Source organism: Lepus europaeus, chromosome 3, assembly GCF_033115175.1.
Source record: "Lepus europaeus isolate LE1 chromosome 3, mLepTim1.pri, whole genome shotgun sequence".
Lineage (NCBI taxonomy): Eukaryota > Metazoa > Chordata > Mammalia > Lagomorpha > Leporidae > Lepus > Lepus europaeus.
The window spans coordinates 147,821,122-147,841,386 of NC_084829.1; the positions used below are offsets into that span (position 1 = coordinate 147,821,122).

Genomic DNA, 20,265 nt, shown 5'->3' on the forward strand with positions numbered 1-20,265 from the left:
ACTCAATTTACAAATTAGAAATAAATGATGATTTTGGAGTCTTTCAGGGTGAGTCAGACTTCAGAGAGTCTTCTGTTAGATTGTGTGTCTATCTGAAAGCAATTTTCTTGAAATTTTAATGTACCAAAAGTTTTTAGAACCTCCCTTGTCAGGTCATGATATTTTCTTAGTTAAAACATAAGTGTATTCTTTTTTTTAGGTATTTCATATTTCCTTATGGCGTTTAATGAAAAAGGCTCAATTAACAAAACCTCCTGCAAACTTCAAATTTGCATTCCGTGCTATGGTTTTGGACATGGAGTTACTTGATTCCTCCTTGGAAGAAGTTTCTTTAGGTATTGATCAATTTTAGATATCTGACTGAAAAACAATTTGAGAATAGTGTTCTCGAAGTTTGTGTGAGCAGGTGGAACAGGTTTGTTTGGATAATCATGGGATTTAAGAAGCCTCAGGGATCTGCTGATGATCCCCTACTCTGATCCCTACCACATGTATTTCCCATGTAGCCCATAATTTATTCCTAACCTTAACAAATAGGAATGACACTGATCTGTATGGTGCAACTGAGGAATTTTGGAAAGATTTTCTAACCCACTAACCCCACTTTCCTCCTCTCCATGATCTGTCTCTGTTCCTACCATTTTAACATTTCCCTTCATTTTTGAGAGAAACTTGGATGATTTTTACAGAACAGCTTTTCAATAAGATGTCAATGTTTCATATGCTTCCCTTCCACAGAGTGTTTCCGTTCTAAAAAGCACACTGAGTGATGCTGAAAATAGAGTTTTCCCCTCTTAACCCATGGAGGAAGTGGATACAGGACCCCCATGGATATCACAATCTGTGGATACTAAAGTTCATAGTGTTTGCATACAGCCTACCCACACCCTCTCATATACTTTGAACCATTTCTAGATTAAGATACCATTTACAGTGTAAATTCTGCATGAAGAGTTGTACACTGTATTATTTGGGGAATAATGATGAGAAAAACCTGTACCTGTTCAATACAGACACATTTTTTTCCCATGAGCAATTGGTTGATTCTGTGGATGTGTAATGAGTGAATATGGAGGAATGACTGTAGTGCCGCATCCATCATTGTGGCATTTCATATGTCCGAGGGCGGAGGCACTGAAACTAGGAAGAATGGTTAAATATAACTTTAAGTCCAGAGTTTGCTTTCATCTTTTCAGCGGAATGGATGGATGTGAAATATTCTATGCCAACCAATGAGAAAGAGTATTCTCCTGAGGAAGTATCAGCTGCAATTAAAATCCAAGCCATGTGGAGAGGGTCTTACCTTAGATCGCTTCTGAAAGCCAGAACACCAGGTACAATTTTCCAATCATTTATAAAATAAACTATGTCTATAATAATAAATATGTATGTGTGCTAATGAAAATATTAATACAGCTAATTAGTTTTAGTTCTAAAAACACTGAAATTCTCAGAAGTCAAGAAGTTTGTCCACAGGAAATTTCATATTCTCAACTTCAGCACAGTGTCTGACACATGGTTAACACCCAATAAATTCTGGCTTAAAGAAAAAATGAGCCACTGGCATTGTGGCACAGTGGGTTAAACTGCCACTTATAACACCGTCGTCCTATATCACCGTATTCATTTGGGTCCTAGCTGCTTTGCTTCTGATCCAGTTTCCTGTTGATGTGCCTGCGAAGGTAGAATATGTGGGCCAAAGTTCTTGGGCCCCTGCCACCCACATAGGAGACCAGGATGGAGCTCTTTGATTTCTGCTTTGGCCTGACTCAACCCTGGCTGTTGCAACCATTTGGGAAATCAACCAGTCTCCCTCTCCCTCTCCCTCTCCCTTTCCCTCTCCCTCTCCCCCTTCCTCTTCCCCTCCCTCTCCCTCTCTTCTTTCTAATTTCAAATAAATAAATGGAAGGGAGGGAGGGAGGGAGGAAGGAAAGAAGGAAGGAAGGGTGGAAATGAGTGAATCATCTGCTTTTTCCACCATCTTTTGTGAACTCTTTAAAGACAGGAACTGATCTTTCTTATCCAGTGCCTAGCAGGATAATTTTTGAGATTCAGCTAAGCCAAGGATGTTGTAAAATTCTTAGAATGTATTTCAAATAAGTGAATGAATGAAATCTATACAAACTTTCATGTATACCCATAGTGCCATACTTTTATAAAACATAAAAAACACTTTAACTGTATTCTTAATGTTTATTAAATAATATATATTTGTGTATATGAACTAAAATATTTTTGTTAAAAGGTCTAAAACAAGCTTAAAATGAAACATGGCAGATGAAGAAAATACATTGCATCATTTTCATTCTGTGATTTGTATTGAAATTTTGATAAGAAAAGCTTTATCTCCAACAGAATTATTTAAATATGTTAAAATATTTTATTGTAAAGTCTCTACTCAAGCCATTTAATGAGAATAGTCAACTTGATCACCTGGGCAATAAAAACTACAGATAGGAAAAATTCTTCACATATTTTGGTGATATAAAAGTATTATAGTTGCCTGATTTTAATGTCATCATAACTGACACACACTGAAATACAAAAGATGATAGAAAACACCTGTGACAGACTATATGAGAACCACCTAGAAAACCCTAAAGAAATGGGTAAATTCCTGGCTAATATAACCTACCAAGATTAAATTAAAAGAGCTAGACCATCTAAATAGACCCATAAGAAGCAACAAGATTGAAGCAGTAATCAAAGATCTTCCATCAAGAAAAAGTCCAGAATCTAATGATTTTACTACTGAATTCTACAAAACATTTAAAGAGGCACTAACTCCAATACTTTTCAAGCTATTCCAAAATAACTAACAGAGTGGAGCTCTGTGAAACTTTTTATGAAATCAGTATCACCATGATACCAAAATCAGACATGACACAAGAAAAATACAGAACTATATATTTAATGAACATAGATATAAAGATAAAAAATACTAGCAAACAAAACCCAAAACCACACCAAAAATATTATACAGCACAATCAAGTGGGATTAATCCCAGAAAATCAAGGTGGTTCAACATTCACAAAACAATGAATGTCATAAATCACATCAACAGAATGAAGAACAAAAACCATATGGTCACCACAATAGATGCAGAAAAAGTATCTGATAAGTTTCAATACCCATTCATGATAAAAATCCTACACAAATTAGGCATAGAAGGAAAGTACCTTGAAATTATAAAGACTATAGATTATAAACCAACATCTAATATACTGAATGGTGAAAAGCTGGAAGCATTTCCCCTTATATCTGGAATAAGAATGTCTACTTGAACCTCTCTTTTTCAATATAGCACTGGAAGTTTTAGCAAGAGCAATTAAGGAAGAGAAAGAAATACAAGACATAAAAATTGGAAAAGAGGAAGTCAAATTATACATGTTTGCAGATGACATAATATTGTATATGGGAAAACCTATACATCCCACCAAAAAGCTATTAGAACTGATAAATCAGTTCAGAAAAGTTTCAGGTTACAAAATAAACATCACAAAGTACTAGCATTTTTATACACTAATGATGAGCTCACTGAAAGAGAAATCCCATTCACAATAGCCACAAAAAATCCAAGTATTTATGAATAAATTTAGCCAATAAATTGAAAGATCTATGCAATGAAAATTATCAAGTGTTGATGAAATCATCAGGAACACACAACCCTATCAAAATACCAATGGTATTCTTATTCTTACAGAATTAGAAAACAACAACGCTAAAATTCCGATTGAATCACAAAAGACCCAGAACGACTAAGGTGATCCTGAGCAAAAATTCAAGCTAGAGGCATAACAATACCTGACTTCAAAGCATACTATAAAACTAGTAATTAAAACAGCATGGTACTGGCTGTTTTAATAAAATATAGACCATGTATCAAGGGTACAGAACACAGAGAGTCTAGAAATTAATCTGGAAACATACAAACAACTGGTTTTTGACAGAGTGCTCATACCATACATTGAAGTAAGGATAATCTCTTAAACAAATGGTGCTGGAAAAACTGGATGTTTATGTCTTGAAGAATGAAATTAGAGTCATACCTCTCACCATATACAAAAATCAACTCAGGATGGGTCAAAGACCTAAATTTTGAAATTTTTGGAAAAAAATTTAGAGGAAGTACTCCAAGACATTGATATAGGGAACAACTTCTCAGACAAGACCCCCAACGCACAGGCAACAAAACAAAACTAAACAAACTAAACAAATGGGATTACCTCATAGTCAGAAGCTTCTGCACAGCAAAGGAAATGATCAAGAGACTGAAGATGCATCCAACAGGATGGGGAAATTATTTGTGAGCTACTTATCTGACAAAAGATTAATATTCAGAACATATCAGGAACTTTAAAAAAAAAAAAAAACAGCAAACACAGCAACAATAATCCAATCCAGTTCAGAAATGGGCAAAAGACCTCATCAAACAGTTCTCAAAAGAAGAAATAGAAATGGCCAACAAATATATGAAAAAATGTTCAACATCACTAATTATCAAGAAAATGCAAGCAAAACCCACAATGAGATATCACATAACCCTGTCAGAATGGCTGAAGTCCAAAAGACAGAGAATAACAAATACTGGTGAGTATGTGGAGAAAGGGGAACACTTATATACCATTGGTGGAAATGTAAATTAGTGCAGCCACTGTGAAACATAGTTTGGAGATTTCTTAAAAATCTAGGAATAGATTCGCCATATGATCCAGCAGTCCCACTACTGGGTATATATGTGTATATACCCCAAAGACTCAACACAGTACATCAAAGAGATACTTGCACTGCCATGTTTATAGCAGCCGTGTTCACAATAGCCAAGATATGGAATCAATCAAGGTGTCAATTATCAAATGAATGGATAAAGAAATGTGATACACACACACACACACACCACTGGAATATTCAGCATTAAAAGGAATAAAATTCTACCATTCGCATCAAAATGGATGCAACTGAAAGACATCATGTCAAATGAAATAAGCTGGACACAGAAAGGAAATACCACATATTTCCCCTGTATGTTGGAGCTAAAATTAAAAAAGAAAAAATTAGTAAACAAAAGCTTTACTTTATACCTTTGTCAGACCAACAGTTACAAATGTTATACTACCATAATTTTAATGTTCTGTGATTACTTTAAAATTTACTGTATAAGGCTGAAATTGACATTTTTCTACTCAATTATTTATAGCCCTTGCCTGCATTCTCACTAAACTAGGGTCTTTTGCTTTTTCTTTGTTAAATTTCATATTTGAGGAAGCATTAAGCCTTTTTTTACACTTTCATATTCTGACTTCATTTCATTTGTGTAAATTCCAGGAGTGTGATGGCTGGGTGATATGATATATCTATTTTTATGTCTCCAAAATAATTTAATGTCTTCCAAAGAATCTCCGTACTATCTTCCATAATGATTATACTAGTTTAAATTCTCACCAGCAGTGGATTAGGGTACTTTTTGGCCCCATCCTCACCAATATTTATTGTTTTTTCATTTTTGAATGATAGCCATCCTAACTGGGGTGAAGAGAAACCTCATTGTGTTTTTTTTTTATTTTCATTTTTCTAATCGCTAGTGATCTTGAGGATTTTTTCATGTCCCCCTTGGCTATTTGTATTTTGTCTTCTATCCTAGAAAAAATTTTATGCACTGATGAAAAGAAATTTTATTCTTCAACTGTGGGATGAAATGTTCTGTAGATATCAATTAGGTCCATCTGGCCCATAGTGTCGATTAGCTCTGTTTTTTGTTGTTGTTGTTGTTGTTGTTGTTGTTGGTATTGATTTTCTGTCTAGTTGATCTGTCCATTGATGAATGTGGGAATGTTGAAGTTACCCATTAGTATTGTATTGGAGTCTATGTCTCCCTTTATATCTATCCACATTTGTTTTAAATAGTCAGGTGCCCTGGTATTGGGTGCATATACATTTATTATAGTCAATCTTTCTGTTTAATTGATCCTTTAATCATTACATAATTCCCTTCTTTGACTCTTTTAACAGTTTTTGTGTTAAAATCTATTTTGTCTGATATCAGGATGGCTACACCTGCTAGTTTTTGCTTTCCAGTGGGATGGAATATCTTTTTCACTCCTTTCATGTTCAATCTGTGTGTATCTTTGTTGGTGAGGTGTGTTTCTTATAAGCAGCAAATAGATGGGTCCTATTTTTTTTTTTTTCTTTTTGCCCTTTTAGCTAGTCAGTGCCTTTTAAATGCAGAATAAAGGCCATTTTTCATTCAGGGTTATTATTGATATGTAATGACTTTGTCCTGTCATTTCCCCATAAATATTCCTGCTATTTTCTTTGGATTTCCTTTGTGCTTTTACTAAGAGATTTTTCCTACCTTCACATTCTTTTATAATGTTGACTATCAGTCTCAATTTCTGCATGTAGCACTGTCTTAAGAATCATTTCGTTTGAAAGGCTGGACAAGCAGTGACAGATTCCTTCAATTTCTGTTGTTTTGGAAGGTCTTTATTTCACTTTCATTCATAAATGGGAGCTTGCAGGGTACGGTATTCCGAGTTGACAGGTTTTTTTGTTCTTTTAAGACTTGGACAATGTCTCACCATTCTCTCCTTGTCTGTAGGGTTTCTGATGAGAAATCAGCTGATGCTCTAATTGAGGTCTTCTGAGGGATCTGGCATTTCTCATACACACTTTAGAATCTTTATGTTTTATTGTTGAACATTTGACTATAATGTGTCATGAAAATCTTTGCTGATCGTGTCTACTAGGAGTTCTATGTGCTTACTGTACTTGGGTGTCCATTTCTCACTCCAAATTAGGGAAGTTTCCTGCTATTATTTTGGTGGATAGGCCTTCTAATTCATTCTGTCTTTCCACACATTCCAGAGCTTCTAAGACACATATGCTGGGTCATTTATTGTATCCTATAAATCTTGAACACTGTTTTAAGTTTTTCTAATTTTTCTTCTCTTCTGCTCTGATTGAGATATTTCCAAGGAATTTTAGGTCAGATATTCTTTATTCTGCCTCAACAAATCGGTCGTTAAGGCATTCTACTATATTTTCTATTTGACTTATTGAAATTTTCATTTCTAATATTTCAGTTTGGTTTCTCCTAAATATATGTATTTCTCAGGAAAAAAAAAACTTTTCATCTATGAATGGATTTATCTCATGTATTTGTTTCAGGGTTCCATGCTTACACTGAAAACCACACAGATCCTTTGCATTGTTCATGCACCTTGAAATAGAAGAGTTGAGGCTGAGATCTACGGTGTCCAACATTGGTGTCACCCTGGACTCTTTCCCCACCTTTGAGCACTATCCAGAGATTCCTGGCCTCACCCAGCACGCACCTCTGGATACTCACTGAAGAACATACTTCACTAAGCCACAGAGATGTAGTTCAAAGATAAAATCCATAAGAGGAGAAAACCAACAAGTGTTTCCACAAATGCCTAAAAATAAAAACAGAAATACAAGAAAAAATAACAAGGAAAACAATATGACACCCCAAAAGGAACACAACAACACTTCAATATTAGAATGTGAAGTCAAAAAGATTCATGAAATGCTGGAAGTGAACTCTAAAAAATGATAAGTTTACTCAAAATGATCTATGTCCAAGGAACTTGTGGATAATGGCATAGATTGTGCTTTACTGGAATTCTATTAGTCATGTTTGTAAGATTTATTTTATTTATTTGAAAAGCAAAGTTAGAGAGGAGGAGAGAGAAAGAAATCTTCCTTCCACTGGTTCACTCCTCAAATGACCACAATGGCCTCAGCTGGGCATGGCCGAAGCCAGGAACCTGGGGCTTCATCCAGGTCTCCCACATGAGTGCAAGGATCCAAGCACTTGAACCATCTTCTGCTAATTTTCCCAGGCCATTAGCAGGTAGCTGAATCAGAAGGGGAGGATCCAGTACTCGAACTGATGCCCCTACAGGATGCTGGTGTCGCAGGCGGAGGCTTAACCTGCTAAGCCACAATGCCAGCTCCCTAGCCATTTTTTTTTAAGACAAGTCATTGGGTTAACTTTCATCAGGAAATTTTGGTGTAACATAAGATCTCTTTATGTACCATAAATTAGATACAAGTACGTGTTATGATGTTAAATAATGATCAAGAGAAACAGCATGATGTGATGAGCAGAAGCCTAGGCTTGGAATATACAGCTCTGTATTTTAAACATGATTTTCTGCTAATAAAACCTATAACCTTACATAGCACCTTATTTGTGAGTTTCAGTGTCTCCACCTTTAAAACAGGGACTGTGGAAAAGACAATCTTTCACACATCTGAGAGATTTAATATTGTTCTTTTCATTACTATTTTTAGACACAAGGGAAAATACCATTGTTGCAGATACTCTTCAAAGAGTTTGGGCTATACTGGAACTGAATCTAGAGCAATACGCACTTTCTCTCTTAAGGTAAATCAGTGTGATGACATTTCTTATTGCAGTATGTTATATCCTTCAAGAGCCCATTAAATTTACTATGTTGATCGAGTTTTCCCTAGTCTTTCAAACTCCGCATTCATTTATGCTTCTGAATTTCCACAGAATTTTATTTAAAACATTTCTATGGTACTTTTTACTGTTTTGACTGCACACATCTTAGATTCTAAGCATAAAATCTCTGATAAGCAAACTATAGATTTCTGAAATCTTATAGTGTTGATAAGACAAAAGTTAATATTTAGAACCTGGGTTGGATCACTGGAAATGGACCTGCCCTGGAGTCGAAGGATGCCCAGGTCAGAGCCACAGATCTTATTGGCTCTAAACTGAAAAGCCCTTCACTCAGCCCAACTTCCAAAGAGACCACTGCAGCTGAGGGTATGGTCAAGTAGGGTCAGCAACATTGCAGGCAGAACTGTAAATTTCTTGGTAGAGATGCCCCCTGCCTTTACCTGGCCAGCTCTCCTCCCAGGCCAGGCCAGCCAAGTAATGAAAGTCAACAGAGTGCCTTCCCCTAGGAGGTTCACACCTCCCTTAGGATATACCCCATGTGAAGAGATAGATAGGTCTAGGCCTCTTAACTTACAAGGCCTAAAGCCCACCAGATTATTATCAAGCCCCTTCTGTCAGGTTCTATTTGCCTCTCAATCAGAAAACTTAATTGTAGCTTAGACAGCACCTTTCTTAGCTCCTCTAATAATGACACTGTCCTTTGTTCTAGACCCTGTCTAGCGCACTTGGGCCTCATTCCTTTGTAATCATAACCTCTACTCTACCACCAATGGCTCTACTCCCAACCTGTGTGTACTGATTGTCCTCTTCCCCACTTAATGCTGTATAATTGTTCAAACCTGGTAAATGCCACTCTTAGGATCATTGGTTACTATCCTCACTCTGTCTTTTATGACCTTGTCTAAATATGATCAGAGTCGGCAACATTGGAAGGCTTCCATAGCCTTGGCAACTCATGACGACAGCCTAGGGTGGTTACTGGCGCCATAAACTAGAGTGTCAATTTGTTGGGTCAACAACAGGAGTCACTGTGCACTTGCTCCTCATGTGGGATCTCTGTCCTTAATGTGCTGTACATTGTGATTTAATGCTATAACTAGTACTCAAACAGTATGTTTCACTTTGTGTTTCTATGTGGGTGCAAACTGTTGAAATCTTTATACTAAATTGATCTTCTGTATATAAAGAGAATTGAAAATGAATCTTGATGTGAATAGAAGGGGAGAGGGAGCGGGAGAGGGGAGGGTTGCGGGTGGGAGGGAAGTTATGGGAGGGGGAAGCCATTGTAATCCAAAAGCTGTACACTGGAAATTTGTATTCATTAAATAAAAGTTAAAAAAAAAAAAGAGTAAACAGTTAAACTAATCAAGTGCAATCCCTGGAATACAACATTCCCCAAACAAGCCTTAGAAAAACTGGTCACAAAATATGTTCACAAGACAGAATAATCTGAATGAAAATGAAAGAACATTATATATATATATATATATATATATATAATTATATATACATGTACTTATAGGTATATTTATATGCAATGTATATTAAAATAACATGTATTTATTATACACAAATTATTTGAAGTAATGAATGAAAACTTCAAATGTTAACACATTATATAATTGCGTAAGTAGAAAAATACCAAGAAACCTATATAAGTTACTAAAATTAATCAGAGAATTTTAAAAGGGACTATATATAAGATTTATCAGAAATCACAATTGAATTTCTATATATAAGCAAAAGGCAAATAGGAAATTATCCAGAAAATTTTATACCTAAATATAGTGAAAAAATCCACAATCTGCCAAATATCAAAATTTTCTCTCCACATTTACTTAAACCTGAGTATGAATACTTCACTTACCTCATTCTAAATTTAGCCCACAGCTATTGCTTTTGCCTGATCGATCACTCCAGGCTGATTAGCCTTTGCTCCAGAATTCTTAATTATTTTCCACAAACAGAATATTTCTGTCTAAAGTTCCAACTATATAGGCTTGTGCAGAGAGCACAAATCTTTCCAACTTGTACCTGCAATATGGAGCCTACCATGGGAAAAGCTCTGGGTCAGATCCTACACCTAATTATCAAGGAAACAATTTACTGAAAAGTGAGCTCCCCTACAAGGTAGATTGATCCATGTCCCATGAAGTGCATTTGAAGCACAAGCATGAGGGGGCTGGTGCTCCTTACCAAATAAATGGTCTTTACCTAAAAGCTAAAAGCATTTCCCAGCATTTCAGCCAATATCATATGCAGAAGCCATGCTCTATCAACAGTTTGAATTTACACCCAAAGCTGTTAAACTAAAGGAAAAAAAAAGCCAGACTATTGTTTAAGCTCAAATGTCAGGAACATTTCAAGCTACTTCCTCCTAATAGGTAGTAGTTACCTATCAGGAAGACATCTTTAGATGTAAGACCTAATGCTAATCCCAACTCTACTGATTACAAGATGTATGTCCTAGGGTAAGTTTCTTACCCTCTCTGAACTTAGTTTCTTTTATTTGTAATATAGGGATAATACAAGGATATTTCCAAAAGCGCATGGAAAAATCCGATTAAAAATCCTTATTTTGGTGCAATTTTTTTTTTTTGCAATCCTGGCAAAGTTTTTCTCATAATGTACATTTTCCATAAATATTTTTAATTTCTCTTCTGTCTACCTCATAATATCATTCCCTGATAAAACTGTAAAGGTAACACAAGAGGAGTACTTAGCACAATGCTACAGATTGAACAGCTACAAAATGTTAGTTATTACAAATACTGATATCATCATTACTATTACATGTCGAATTTTGGGGTCCTGAAGCCTAGACTTGCATTCCCAACTCTATATGGATAGAACTTCCCTAAATCCACTTTGCGAAGCTGAATTTAACCCTTTCTCGCTCTTCCTCTCACTCTCTGTTCAATTATGATTTAGTATTAAGATTTAGTCCAATATAATTTGTGCAATTTAGCCCAACTACATGGATGCACACAAAGAGCATAAACAGGATCTCTGTGTGAGGTCCTATGCCTCATATTCATGTAAATGATGTGTTAAAACTGAGCTCCTCTAATAGACATCTGACCAGACTATATCTTAGTTAGGTTAAATCTTACAAGGATATGTCTCCGGGTCATTTAAGAAGCTCCTTATGGTACAACAGGAGTTTGAGCCTCTAAATTTATTAGGATTTCTTGAGGTATATAGAAAAAGGGTAGAATATATGGGGAGTACAGCAAGTGCTTGGAAATTCTCTATGTCACCTTTATTTTCAAATATTGACATATACCATTAAATTCAATTCCCCAAATGACTTGATTAATGCCTGTGTTGTCTCAGCCAATACCAATATTTAGATAAGACTGACCCCCATGTGCCTGCTGGGGGTGCTCCACATTGGCAGAATACCGCATTATAGTCCCTAGTTGGGCAATCATGTAGTTTTCATCCAAACTGGGAAGCTTGGACAAGGAAGATGTGTAGATATTGGTACTTATTCAAGCAATATAAACAAAAATGAGTACCCCAGGGAATCCAGGACACATACTCCTCCTACTCTTCATTCTTGTCACCACTTTAAATATCTTTTAAAATCCCTCCCAGCATAACCCTGTGAGAAGCTCTGTGACTTTGCTTCCCACTGCCCGAAAAATAAACCATCTGCCTGGTGGAAGCCAAGAACACTGCTGTCTCTATCTAGACCTCAAATAGAGAATCATTTTCTGTGGTCACATGGGATTTATCTCGGCTAATGCCTGAGATGTTGTATAAAAGACCCTGTATTCCTGGTGCTACTAAGGCTAAATCCAGTTTCTGAAAGAATGGGACGGATAAGACCTGGAAGACCCATTATATTATCTGTTCCATTGTGTTCTGGAACATGTCATAACATGAAGATACCTGTTTATAATGCTTTAACCAGTTACATACACCACTCCCCCATGCACTAGAAGAAGCAGAGAAAAAAGCAGCACTCTCCCCTTTCATGGTCGTAGTTTTCAAAAGTTTATTTTTCCAAACTCATGCCTCATGTTAAATTCCACTCTAGTCTCATTTCTCTACCTCAATTCTAGACTTTTCTGTGGCTTCCACCAGGTTTTATGCTGGTTTGCCTGTTTCTAGATTTCTTAGCTTAGAACTTGAACTTAGCTTCTGATTTGCTATCAATGAACTTTTATAACTCCCTTGACCATGAATTATGTTGTCCTTTAGCTAAGATCTTTAGATAACTTTAGGTACCTTTGAGAGACTTCTTTAATATTTAGCCTGAAATATGACCCTCTAGCTTGGCACCATGCACCATGATCCACATAGCTTCCCTTTGATCAAGAATTCAATCCAGCAAACAATTGCCTGTAACACTGTATGCTATTTGTGCCTATTTCTTTATTGTAAATACAGTCCACTTTTAATTTGGCTTTTGTCATTGATTATTTATTTTTATATTTCTAGACTAATGTTTAAAAGCAAATGCAAGTCAATTGAATCTTATCCATGCTTTCAAGATGAAGAAACTAAGATTGCTTTTGCCGACTATACTGTGACTTATCCAGATCAGCCACCAAATACTTGGTTTTTGGTATTCAGGTGAAGTTATCATACACTGAAAAATGATAGCATCCATTTTTGTAAATTGTGGATTGACAGGAAATTCTTATATATTTCACAGGGTAAAGTGCATTGTTTCAATAGATCTGTGGTTTTATGGATAATAGTAAAAAGTACCAACTTCTAGGTTGATTCCAGAACAGTCAAAATTCTTCTACACTTGCTATATATGAGTTAGATATTATAAACATTTTTATCTGTTTTTTATAAAAAATTAAGAATATTACATAGTTTTATACCTTTTTATGAGCTTATTATATAATAATTAATGTTTGTATAGAAAAAATTCTTTTAATTTCTAAGCAATAGCATATTTTTTAAAGATTTTATTTACTTATTTGACAGGTAGAGTTACAGACAGTGAGAGAGAAAGACAGAGAGAAAGGTCTTCCATTGGTTCACTCCCCAAATGGCCGCTACCGCCGGCGCTGCACTGATCCAAAGCCAGGAGCCAGGTGCTTCTTTCTGGTCTCCCATACAGGTGCAGGGGCCCAAGCACTTGGGCCATCTTCTACTGCTTTCCCAGGCCAGAGGAGAGAGCTGGACTGGAAGATGGCAGCTGGGACTAGAACCGGCACCCATATGGGATGCCGGCTCCGCAGGCATCACCTAGTGCGCCACGGCGCTGGCCCCAGCAATAGCATATTAAGCACAAGTCATAAATTACTTATAAAATGGAGTGTATTGCTGAAGTTTTACATTTATACGTAAATACTGGAATTTTTAAAATAACTTTAAAGGGCATATGATGTGCTTGCCTTGTGGTTATTTGAAACTTGAAACTTTTTAAACTTCTTGGCGTTAAATCTAACTTCAAGTTTTCTTTATGATCATGTCAAGGGAAAGTTCATGCTTTTGTACTTACAGAGAAACATTTTTGGTTCCTCAAGATATGATTTTGGTTCCCAAAATATATGCTACACTCCCAGTCTGCATGCTGCACGTTGTGAATAATGACACTCTGGAACAAGTGCCCAAGGTGTTCCAAAAAGTAGTGCCTTACCTTTATACCAAGAATAAGGTAAGTGTAACCTTCATTCTCCCCTGTGGTAGAATGACAGTGAAGAACCATCAGCTTATCGAGGGTCCAAGAAAAGATTAGCCAAAGGTTCTTTCAATGCACTTAAACAGAGAGCGGGGTTCCGTTCTTTCCCTATTAAGTCCCATTTGTATGATATCAGGAAATACTTAGTGTGAATGCTAGAACATTTTCTGCTTTTCAGTCCTCTTTATCCTTCTCCCCCATAAAAGTATAACAAAAAGAAAGTATTAGAATTTCTACTTACTGAAATTATAAAATAATACAAAGCTTAAAACAGAAATTAATCTGATGAGTCTATTTTGTCCTATTTCTGACCAAACCAGATAGCTGCCTCTCTTCCCTATTGGCTTTTTATTCTAATCTTAATACTTGTATTTCAGAAGACCTGGATTACACAGCCACCCACCACCCATCATCCCTATTCTTTCAGCAAACAAAAGCATTTAGCATTTTATTTCTGCTGAATATAAACCCTGATGGCTGATTTTGTCAAACCATGTTGGTTCTATATCTGTGTAAATCGTATCATCATGGTTTCAGTCATGTCCTCTAAGAGGGAATCACGACAAAGAGCAGGGTATACCTAGACAGGAAATCGAAAGATCTGCTTTAGCTGTCGTCGTCCATTCTTTAACTTTGTATTTTCTTTTCCATTTGGGTTTTGGTTGTAATAAATGCCTGAATTTCACTTTGGCCTATGATTCTATGCATTTTTTTATCTGTCTAATGAATACTGAATTTCTAAGAATGAAAGATAAATTTTAAATAGACTAAATCCATAAAAATATAATAGCTCTTTTAGGCTGGCTTAGAGATTTTAAGAAACATCTTAAGAATTAAGGCAGTTAAATTCTGGATGTACTCATTTAATGCAATTGATATTAATATATGTGTGTAGTTCTATATATGTGTTCTGAGTTTTTACTGAGTTTTAATAATATTTCATTATAATTTAAATTTTAATAAACTCATTTTATATAAATGAGTTTATTAAATTTTATATAAATATAAAACTCATTTTATATAAATATAAAACTCATATAAATTTCTTTTTAAGATTTATTTATTCATTTGAAAGGCAAAGTTATATACAGAGATGGGGAGACAGAGAGAGAGAGAGGGAAAGAGATCTTCAGTCACTAGCTCACTTCCCAAATGGCCCAAACAGTTTGGGTTGAGTCAGGCCAAAGCCAGGAGCCTGGAACTCCATCCAGATCTCCCGCAAGGGTGGCAGGGGACCAAACACTTGGGCCATCTGGAGCTGGATTAGAAGTAGAGCACCACTACACAAAGTGGTGCTTATATGAGATGCCATGTCAGAGGCACTGGTTTATTCCACTGCGCCACAATACCAGTCACTGTGATATAAATTTTCCTGATATTGCTGCCAGATTTTACTACATTTGGAGATATTATTAAACTGTGATTGGATTTAAATTACTTTCTCTTTGTAATAAATTTGGCAAATTTCATATTTATATGAGAAAATAATCAATAATAACATGTAATATGTAATAATAACTTACATATTATTGATACAATTTATATATTATTTACATATTGCATAATATTAATGCAACTAATACATATATTTAATAATTATTATACTTATTACACTGAGATTTGAACCTTATGAACTTTTCCTCCCTATGATATGAACCTTGCCTCCCTACAGAAAAACATCTTGGGTTAAAACAATCACTATAAAGAAGAATGGGTTCTTCAGTGATGAATCTGTCCTCACAAACATGGATTATTTTTTGAATGTTTGTCATTTGACATAGATTTCTTTTGGAATAGAAACAATCTATTTAATTTGTGATTAGAAACCTAAAGCCCCAAAGATCAATAGCAAATGAATGATTTTATTTAGAAAGGGGAATTCTATCAATGTCAAAGTTGCCATCAACTTTTAGAAATATGCTCTCCTTCAGGGATCTTCAGACGATATTTAATGGGAACAAATATTTGTGGGAGCAAATAAGAGTCTGTTATATTTAGCATACTGTATTGATTGTGCTTGGTTTGGTTTCTGTTGGTTTCTGTTTTTGTGAGTACAGTGAGAAACTATCTCCCCAGACTAAGCTTGGCTTTTTATTCGGTAATTCTAAATACACAATATTTTCCAATGGAAACCTGTTTTCATAAAATATTTTGGCTCAATATTTTCACAGAACACACTTTGGAAAACATTCCTCTTAGTTGAACCTCTTAACATTTTCATATGTGGTCTTGGTACCCCTCTTCTCTTTATCTTTTTCTATAATTTGATGCAGCCTTTATAAACTCGCTTGATATGGTTTTATCCTCGTATCCCATTGTTGGTCTCAAAAAACAGCTCAACATCCTTGAATAGGTAAGGTCTCACACTCAGTTGAATATTTACCATATTGGTAGCCTGTAGCAAAAATTTTGTGTCTGGCAGCCTCATCAAGAGTTATCCTGCCCCATTTGAAATTCACCAGTGGTCTTGACATATGTCTTCCTGAAATGCAAAAACACCATGTCTACAACAGTTACGTGATTTTGTATCTTCTTAACAAGCAAGAACTGAAGTCTTGATCCCAATAAAGCCAGTAAACCCTGCTGGCATTTGGAAATCTATTTTGCAATTTCAGAGTCTGACAAGACATCCTTTTTGTAACTTGCTTTAGGGCCTTGATAAGGTGCCCATTATTGAACTTGCTAGTCTGTATTTCCCAGAGTACATACTTCCCTTTGATTTGAAAAAATCAGAATGGTTTGCTCAATTGTTTTTTCATAATTCCTCAAAGACCACATACATTGATTCACTGCACTCACATATGAGACATGGTACTTGGTATGATGTTATGTTATGTTAGTGTAACTCTTACTCTGCAACTCCTGAATTTATTTAGAATATCCAGTTTCTGTATTATAATTCTATCACTTCGCGAGTTTTAAATTTTCAGTTACCAACATCTATCTTACAACTTTATAACTTTTTCCCCTTAAAATTATTTACTTACTTTGGACATACACAATCTAAGAGTTAGGTCATTTTGTTTTTATTCTTTAATGCATTAGTACCGTATGCTCAACTAACAATGGAAGTATCAAAGAGTCAGTGCGCTGCACTTTGCAGGTAAAAAAATATTTTAGCATATGTGATTTATCTTTATTTTGTGACTTATCTCAAACATTAAATCAAGAGGCTCTTAATGATGTTGCTATTCTCTTTCATGATGGATACTGGAATTCATAATATTATCTTTATTAAATCTATTAAAAATTTTGTATTCATTCTGGCTGTATTGTTTCTGGAAACCTAAGCACATCAGAGGGCTTCCTATATAGGAGAGAACACCTAAAAGGCAAACATACCTTTTTATTCCTCACTACGAGCATCTGGAATCATAGACACAGAATTACTGTGAACTTGTGTATTTTATCTTGATACTGTGCTCTTGATTCATTGAGAGACCCAGTTATGTTGAACCAAGTTGTTCTTCACCCTGAATTAGTCACTTTCCAGGTTTGTTACCTGCCTCTTTCCTCCAACCTAAAGAGGTCATCTCCAGACGTACATCTGGATTTTGTGGAATCAGCTCAAATGATAATTTGATAGCTGGACCCATCCTCTTACGAGAACTACACATTTATAAACTCCTCTGCTTTCCTTATCTTAGTATTTTAGAAAGATAACAAAAAATAAATAAAATAGGACATTATTGGTGACTCCAGGATGGTGCCGTGGTAAAAACATGCTTCAGGGGGCATTAGAAAAATAATAAGAAAACATAGTAATAATCATCTACTACAGTTAAGCACTTTGTTTTATAGTTAAGGAACCACTCAAAAATTCTAGAATTTATTGTTTTCCTGAAAACATGTAAGAAGATATGCTTTCAAAGAGGAATTTGAAAGCATGTTAGTGACTCAATACTTATTAAGAGAGTTTGGAATCTACACATATGTAAAGATGCTGAAGCCTTTTAGTACTGTGATGTTATGTACTCTACGTTGGAGAGAAAGGCAACCATGGAATAAATTTCTCTGTAATTTTTCTTTCTGATAGAAAGGATATACGTTTGTGGCCGAAGCGTTCACTGGTGACAACTACATATCTGCATCACGATTTAAACTGCGCCTCATCGGTCCTTATACTCCACTTCCATGCCTTTCTCGAGACACTCCATGCAACACCTTTGCCATAAAGGAAATCAGAGATTACTACATTCCCAATGACAAGAAAATTTTATTCAGGTATAAGTATATGATAGAAGGGGCAAAGCCTTTTAAAAATAGAATTTTTGGATAAAAATAAATATGGTAGTAAAACCCTAAGCCAATTTTAATTTCAGTTTCTAGACTCTTCTGGAAACAGAACATTATATGGGTGATATATAGGATCAGCCTTTGTGATGACATGTAACGACACTGACACTTTCTTTGTCTTCATCCTATCCAACCTTCATTAAACACTCTTCATGCCTTTCCTTCCTGTTTTTACTTTCTCCTTGCTGCACTCCATCATGGCCTGCTCTCTTGTGGAGATTTCTGTCCACCTGCTGACCCAAGCTACTCTGCAGGCTCATCTATGTACTCTCTTTGGAAGACCCCATCATGAACCCCACTTCTTTTACTCATCAGCCCTATTGATTCTAAGGCAGGTCTGCCTCTCCTTTCTCTGCCTTTCTCTCTATCGCCAACGTCTCTGAAATACCTTAGGTGCTCATTATCTATGCTGAAATTCATGACTTCATTATACTCCATTTCTTTTTTATATTCTCTGTCATTTCTCTCTCACTCTCCATTTCCACTTTTTTATAGAATTGACAGAGGCAATGCACATATTTTATTATAAATGTTCAAACAAATTTATTATTATTTTCTAGGGTCTTAAAGACTTTCCAAATATTGGTAAATTGAATTTAAAAATATATTTCTGATGATATATATGCAAATAATAATTTATTATATGAATATTCTGATTGATTTTTAGATACAATTCACATTTGGCTTGGCTTTTGAATTTCTTCCCCTTTAAACAATGCAAAATTAAATCAGGAAACAACATTATACAATCTAATCCCAAGTATATATTTTTTTAAATTTACATTTGTTTATACATTTTATGTAGGTAAAAGTTAGAGAAAAATTTGAAGAAAGCACACTTGGCTGAGGGCAATAGAAACAGAAGACTTATTTTTTAGTTTGTCTTCTTCTTGTAATACACTTATTAATTACCTACTTGAAATTAAGGGAAAAAAAAGAGGGAAAGAAATAACAACTGTGTTAAAATATTTTAGCTACTATTATAGGAACCACAGTATTACACAGCAAGGCCACTGATAGATTGATAAGTAACACACAACCCAACACCTAAATTACTCCCAGAAGCTTGTCTTGCAGCTGTAAAGCCAAAGGGTAGGAAAGGTGAGGAAGGGAGTCTTTGAGTAGCTTGCTAAAGTCGTCAATTAAACAGTATATTATTTTCCTGAGAACTAAAGACATTTAGTTTGTAAAGTGGGGCTCCAGATGCTATGCAAGGGGTGAGGAGGAGAAAACAGCAAAGCCCTTGCTGAAGCACCTCATGAGGCAAGAAGTACAGATTTAATCTTCGAGGCCATGGGGTGGTTTAAAGGATTTTAAGAAAAATGGCATCATCAGAGCTGTGTTAAAAAGAAAAAGTCTGCAAAGCATGAACTGAAAAAAAATTTTAAATTCTTCCTAAGACAAATAAAATTAGAACATTTTGAAAAATTGTATTTAGTCATAAAAGCTAGTGAATATTGCATATATATTATATATAAAAGATACAGTACTTATAATATAGTGCTATATATGTAGAAGAGACATATGTTTGATCTTTTCTATATAACAAATATATCTACATATGCTATGCTGTATATAAAAGATATATGTATATCAACATACTACATACTATATTAAAGAGACATCTACAGCTACATGTTGTATAGTATATGTCCACATACTATGAACTGTATATTTGTTTCTATATATATACACATATATACATATGTATACATATATATACACATATATATGCATATTTATGTAAAAGATATGCTATATATATGTGTGTGTATATACACACAGGCTCAAGGCTGTTGTATGTTGAATGCACTGACTGAAGAAGAGTAGCATGGGCAGGTGTAGGGAGATAGGCAGAAAGAT

The 20,265-nt window shown here is 35.2% G+C and overlaps 1 protein-coding gene across 1 annotated transcript in view; it reads left to right on the top strand.

The window, feature by feature from the left end:
- The window catches only part of ADGB (androglobin), a 225,895-nt gene that overhangs the window by 139,746 nt on the left and 65,884 nt on the right, over positions 1-20,265 (top strand). Inside the window, exons 26-31 of the mRNA XM_062187283.1 lie at positions 200-335; positions 1,197-1,334; positions 8,321-8,414; positions 12,906-13,040; positions 13,929-14,082; positions 18,143-18,330. Coding sequence (XP_062043267.1) covers positions 200-335; positions 1,197-1,334; positions 8,321-8,414; positions 12,906-13,040; positions 13,929-14,082; positions 18,143-18,330 — 845 coding nt within the window. The remainder of the gene's footprint in view (positions 1-199; positions 336-1,196; positions 1,335-8,320; positions 8,415-12,905; positions 13,041-13,928; positions 14,083-18,142; positions 18,331-20,265) is intronic.